At 38.1% G+C, this 6,825-nt stretch overlaps 1 protein-coding gene across 1 annotated transcript in view; it reads left to right on the forward strand.

The window, feature by feature from the left end:
* FBXW7 (F-box and WD repeat domain containing 7) overlaps positions 1-6,501 on the forward strand; it is a 179,399-nt gene extending 172,898 nt beyond the window's left edge. The window contains 2 exon segments of the mRNA XM_032686024.1: positions 3,214-3,424; positions 4,462-6,501. Coding sequence (XP_032541915.1) covers positions 3,214-3,424; positions 4,462-4,730 — 480 coding nt within the window. The 3' untranslated portion in view covers positions 4,731-6,501.
* Positions 6,502-6,825: the final 324 nt, after the last annotated feature.

Genomic DNA, 6,825 nt, shown 5'->3' on the forward strand with positions numbered 1-6,825 from the left:
TGGCTCAGAAAATGAAGCTCAGTGCTAGAGACATTTTTCATAAAGTGTGTATTTCACAACATGTATCTCACCATAATATATTAAATACTAACAAAGTACCTAATTGGTTTCCTTTCTCAAAAATATGTAGCAAAATTTATCAAAATCTCCAGCCATTCTCTTACATTGATATGATGAGGAGTATTCTCTAGACAAGCAGCAAACAAGTTAAAAATGCTGTGCTACCTACCTATCTCTCAAAAATATTCTGAAGATTCTATTTCATATAGGGCAGTTTGGGAACAGTAGATGTTATTCTGCCTTATCTTCACCAGTGACTCTTGTTTTGGCTTATGAATATTCATGTCTTGCTCTGATACTGTAGTAATAATGGATCAAATAATTGGGTTATGTTACACACTGATATGTTCTGAAACTAATGGGAGGGGGGTGAGGGAAGGCACAGGAAGGTGCTTGCAGTTTTGAACAGAAAGAGTCTTTAAAATTGCCTGGTGGCTCCTGCCCTTTGGCCTGAAATTGCCCGAAACGGTAGAACTCCCATAAATAAAATAATCAGGTGGAATAAGCCAGTCCTCCCTATCCCTGCTCTGTGGCAGGTTCTATTATACCTCGATATTTCCCCATTTGTAGACGTAATATTTTCCAGAGATCCTTATGCAGCAGTTGAAGACTACTGAACATGTTGACTTTTCTTTCTCTTTCTATCTGCCTTTAAAGTAATCCACTGAGATTACTTTAAGATTCTGAGGGTTCATGGGTAGCAGTTGATCCAAACCACTGATCCAAACCATTGTTTCACTATAACAACATCAGTTTGTCTTGATGCCCAGCCTTAAAGCTCTCTTTCTGAATACCTTATGCACATGGAATGCAATTAGTTTGTGGGAAAGGGGAAAAGAATTCAAAATTTGTTACATCAATCTGGTTTAGTTCTTTTTAGGAAAGAAAAACATTCTGTAGCGTTTCCACCCAAGTCTGCTAGGCTACTTGGCACTCCTCATCTTTTTATCTAAACTCAAATTAGTTCACATCCTCTTTGGAAAACAGGGAGCCCAAAACAGAGTCCAGTCAAAGTCTTATCAGTGCTTACTGGAAGGGAAAAGTTATTTTATATGCGTTACATTCAAATACCAGAGGGTCTTTTTTAGTATATTTTCACCAGAAATGCAGTGCATACAGCAGATAAGCAGTCTGTATGTGCCAGTTGCTCTCTATGTTCTTTTGAAGCTAGGTGCCATGCTCAGCCATGTTTGACTGCAAAGATCTACCATATTAGTTTTCTGCAGGTTTTATAAAAGGAAGCAGCTTCAGATAGTCGAGTTCCCTTAACTGGATTCGTTCTTTGCGATTATCAGGTACCAGTGAGTCCACATGGACAATTAGTGTCATATTGCCTTAAACATAATAAAGACTCATGCCCAACCTTCCTTCTCCCAGGTTGCAGCTGTACCTTCGTTCATTCCCCTCCAAACTCAGATCTTCACAGTTTTTACTTGACTTCTACACTCTTTGCTTTGGGTCAGTTCTGCTGTTTCAAATGTCACCCAAATCCTGATGAAAATAGTAAATGCCAGACCTCTCTGGAACTCTTTTCTGATATCTCCAATAGTACTGTGAACAAAATTCTGAATGGCCTAGTATCCTGGCCTCAAATTTGCCTCCCTCTTTGTGAAAATACAACCAAGACATTTGCTGTTTCCCATGGCTTTTTATTCTGTCAAAGAAAAAAAAACATATTGGTTAAGATCATTTTCCCACAAATCTGTGTTTGCTGCTACTTACTGCATTAGTAAGGGCTTACAAGTTCCTTCTGGAAATTGAAGTTAGGCTGATTGATCCGTAATTCCCATCTCCCATCATTATCTCCTTCAGTAAAGAAAGGAATTGTATTTGCCATCTGAAGCTTGTCTGTCTTCCATGGATTCTCAAAGATAGCAGCAGATGTCTCTGAGATTGTCTTAAAACAACTTGCCTTATGTGATTTCCCCCCCCCCCCCATTCTAGCAAAAGCTAGTGCTCAGTTGTTAGTGGTGTTAGTGCTGTAAGCCTACACTCAGATGGCTGAGGACTGAAGCAAAGAAAGTTAAATAGCTGGCCTCACTTGGTGTTTCCTTCCTGCTGTGGATAAATGAGCTTTTTTTTTGTTTGTATGTTTGGTTTTGGCCTTCCTCTTGGTGTGGTTTTTTGGCTTTGTTTTTGGCTGGTGTTTTTTTTTTTTTTTTACAGAATAGTGTAATGGGTCTTGCTAGTTTTATCTTGGTTTGTGCCCTGCCTTTCTGGTTTTGTCCCAGTGGGCTCTTTTATACAGATCTATTGATCTAGTTTCTACTTTTTGTACAATTCCTTGTGCTTTAGCCAAGTGGGTCTTGGTAATTTACTACACTTCCTATCTTTACTTCACACAGGGATAGTTTGTGTCTTTAAGAAAGTGCCAACTATCCTGAACTCTTCTTCCCCTCAGAGAACAGATATATAAAAACCTCATGGGAAGAAAGTCTCTTTTTTTTTAAAGTATTCCTCCTTGAAGCCCACTGGTTTTATTCTACTGCTTTTTTCCTTTTTTGAGAATTCTAGACTCTTATGTCATTGTCACTATAATTCAGGTTCCTTTCTACCTTTCTATTCTCTACATGTTCAGTCCTCTTGGTCAAAAGTGTTTCATATCTTAGCCTGTATGCCTTTCCCTACAATGACTATAGAGAGTTAAAGGTTTCTTACTGTACACAATTAGGATTATAAAATGGCTAAACCCCACATTTTTCCATTACATTCCTTCAATTTTTCTATGTTTTGACTTCTGTGTGGATGATTCTGGACTAATGTTGTTGCCCTTCTCCAGCTTAAACTCCCTCTGACTTGTAAAAAGCAGGGTTGCTTGTTAATGTCTGTATTAGGAAAGCTGGGTTCTCTTACTGTTGCACACTGCAGTGGAGTCAGGATTCTGCTGTGTTTAAAGGAGTTGTATTACATTTAAAAGACCAGTGTTTCAGAGTCTTGTTTTGAACCACATACTTGATAGCCCATATGTCTAACCATGAGTCCCCTCCTCTGGTATCAAATGTGGCCATCTCTACTTGGACTGAATTCTTACTTTGTAATGCAGTTTCCGAATATATACCGTATCTCACCTTGCACTTAGTGAATGAAATGCTTAATAGCCTTCTTCGTAAGATCCTAATATAATTGTTTGTAATAGATTTACCTTTCTTGTAGTTTGATGGTATCCATGTGGTGAGTGGATCTCTTGACACTTCCATCCGAGTTTGGGATGTGGAGACAGGCAACTGCATTCACACTCTAACAGGCCACCAGTCACTCACAAGTGGAATGGAACTCAAGGACAATATACTTGTGTCTGGGAATGCCGATTCTACGGTCAAAATCTGGGACATTAAAACAGGACAATGTTTACAGACATTGCAAGGTAAGCTTAAACTACCCTTATGTAAATCAAGCAGCCTGCAGTAATCTGTGCTGCAGATTCTAATAAAAAAAACCTTAAAAATAATTACATGCAAAGAAACAGGCATTGACCACTTAAAACTGAAATACTTTTCTGATGACAGTTGTATGATCCTTTTCTGAACTAGAAGAACAAAATGTATTTAATCTAATCTATTCAAATCACTTGCCTATTATGAAAGGCAGATGGTCTGGACTGATAGCAATTTGCTATGGGTATATTAGCCTAATAAGCCACAGAAATATGTAGGAAATTACATCTCAAAATAGTCAGACAATGTATTTATTTAGGGGTCACTTGGATGTTTCAAAGCCTACTGATTAATTGGATCGAGAGGCAAAGTACACTGTCGGTTGCAATAAATCAGGAGATGCAAGTGGAAGATGTTTATTTCAGTAAGAAGAAAGATTCTTGTTTCTATTTTGACATTTGCCACTTAGGCATTGTGCACACAAACTCATGGTTTTGTTTCTCCCCACAAAAAAGGTCTTATATCATTCCCATATATCATATGCAGCATCGCTAGCTGGAGCAGAAAATTAAATTTCCCTATAAAACAAACTCTGCTGTTTTAACAGTATCTATTTATGTGTCAGTATATAACTGTCAATATTTACTGATGGAGTAATCTCATAACAACACTTCAAAGGGACTTGGAGATGAACTCTTAGAGCAGTCACCTCATTCAAGATGGCTAAGTTCATATTCATCAGTGTCCAAGAGCACATTTGCCCTACTGTTTGTATACAACACAGTGAGGTCACTGAAACAAAGAAGGAGATACTGGGGAATTTTTCTACACCTGCCTTCACTTTTTGAAAGTATGGAAAGGCTTCTGTACCTTTTAATGTACAAAATCAGGAGTTATAATAGATAGTTCTATAATAGTTATAAAAGAACTATATGCAAATAGCTAGATATTTATTCTAGATGCAGTGCTGCCTGCCATTGCTTTCTAATTAATTACAAATAAAAATGTTTTTGTTTACTATTTACAGGTCCCAACAAGCATCAGAGTGCTGTGACCTGTTTACAGTTCAACAAGAACTTTGTAATTACCAGCTCAGATGATGGAACTGTAAAACTTTGGGACTTGAAAACGGGTGAATTTATCCGAAATCTAGTCACATTGGAGAGTGGGGGAAGTGGAGGCGTCGTGTGGCGAATCAGAGCTTCTAACACAAAGCTGGTGTGTGCGGTTGGGAGCCGCAATGGGACTGAAGAAACAAAGCTGCTGGTGTTGGACTTTGACGTCGATATGAAGTGAAGGGCAGAAAGATGAATTTGTCCAAACGTGTAGACGATGTTCTCCTTTCCCTCCCCCCTGAAAAAAAAAAGAAAAAAGAAAAAAAAGAAAAAGGAAAAAATCCCTTGTCCTTGGTGGTGCAGGATGTTGCCTTGGGGCAACAGATCCTAAAGACCTACAGACTACGAAGGAGAAGACAAAGATGACAAACTATAACTGACAAGAGAGGCTTTTGCTGTCTCGTCACATAAAAAGGCTACACTTTTGACCGGGGCAGCTTTGCAAAAATCCAACGTTTGAAATGAAACCAGGTGCAATTAATTTCTTTACTTTCCTCCAACTGCTCCTTGAGCAATTTGGAGTGAAAAAGAAAAATGTTACAGTTCTTGTTAACAAGTTATTTTACCACAAAGATCTTGAAATAAGCTGCACAGGCGAGCCTGCTCGTGCACCCCTGGGCCACCCTGGGTCCCGGCAGCCCCTCCGAGCAACGCGCTGTCCCTTAGCCCCGCTCTGAGCAGGGGGTTGGACTGGACCTCCAAGGTCCCTTCCAACCTCTGTGAGCAGTCACTGGTTGACTTTCAAAAACTAGAGAGCATCTGCAATGAAAAAGACAAACAAAAACAAAAACAAAGAGTCCATTCCTGGTGTGGAAAAGCTAAAATATTACTGTGAATTGTTTTGTACAGTTTTATCAGAGCTTTTTCTTTTTTTTCTTTTATTCCTCTTTTTTTTTGCCAACCATTGCCAATGTCAATCACAGTATTAGCCTCTGTTTAATCTATTTACTGTTGCTTCCATCTACACTCTTCAACGCATAAGTTGCTCTGAGGTGGCAAGTTGTCCTGGGTTTTGAGAGTCCTCTGATGGATTTAATTCGCAATGCTGGTGCTAGAAGTAGGTCTTCAATTACGGGATTGTTGTCCCACCCCTGTACTGTATTCCCAGTGGCCAAACTTATTTATGCTGCTAAATGAAAGAAAGAAAAGCAAATTATTTTTTTTTATTTTTTTTTCTGCTGTGACGTTTTAGTCCCAGACTGAATTCCAAATTTGCTCTAGTTTGGTTACAGAAAAAGACTTTTTGCCACTGAAACTTGAGCCAACTGTGCCTCTAAGAGGCTGAGAGTGGAAGAGTTTCAGACAATTAAGAGTGAAGTTTGCCTGCAAATAAAGAATTGAGTGTGTGTGCAAAGCTTATTTTCTTTTTTCTGGGCAAAAATTAAAACACATTCCTTGGAACAAAGCTATTGCAGCCTGTTCTGTGGGGAAATTTTTCTTTGTGAGGGCTGTGGTGAATGGAATGAACATACATTAAAAAAACTGACAAAATTTTTTAAAAATATTATAAAATACAAAAATTAAAATAAAGTTGCTGGTCAGTCTTAGTGTTTTACAGTATTTGAGAAAAAAACAACTGTTACAGTTATTGCTAGGAGGAACTGACAGAGCAAAAACTTACGTTTTTGTGCAGATGTCACATGCAAACAAAATGAGAAACAAGAGTCAAATGGTTTGCCTCATTCTCCAAGAGCCACAACTCAAGCTGAACTGTGAAAGTGGTTTAACACTGTATCCTAGGCGATCTTTTTTCCTCCTTTTTTGTTTTTGTTTTTGTTTTATTTATAGTCTGATTTAAAACAATCAGATTCCAGTTGGTTAATTTTAGTTATGTAACAACCTGACATGATGGAGGAAAACAACCTTTAAAGGGATTGTGTCTATGGTTTGATTCACTTAGAAATTTTATTTTCTTATAACTTAAGTGCAATAAAATGTGTTTTTTCATGTTAGTATGTCTTTTTTTTTTATATTATTTTCTAGTTGTTAATTTAATATCATTTATCCTATAAAGGGTAAAGCAGGTCAAGTTGCTCAGCTTACTGATAGATGCTAAAATATGTCGCAGGACTTTTTATATAACCCTTCCACAAACAGGTGTGCAAGTGTCCTCTCCTTCAGTTGCCATATAGGATTTGTCACGTGGGTTTCCACAAACGTGCAGGAAAGACATTAGCTCCCTATCACTAAGAATGTGTCAGGACTTTACTCTGGAGGGAGTTAGCTATAAAAAGCTGCTCAAGTACGTAAAACTTCTTCCAACAGCATCTTGTTAC

Source organism: Chiroxiphia lanceolata, chromosome 4, assembly GCF_009829145.1.
Source record: "Chiroxiphia lanceolata isolate bChiLan1 chromosome 4, bChiLan1.pri, whole genome shotgun sequence".
Lineage (NCBI taxonomy): Eukaryota > Metazoa > Chordata > Aves > Passeriformes > Pipridae > Chiroxiphia > Chiroxiphia lanceolata.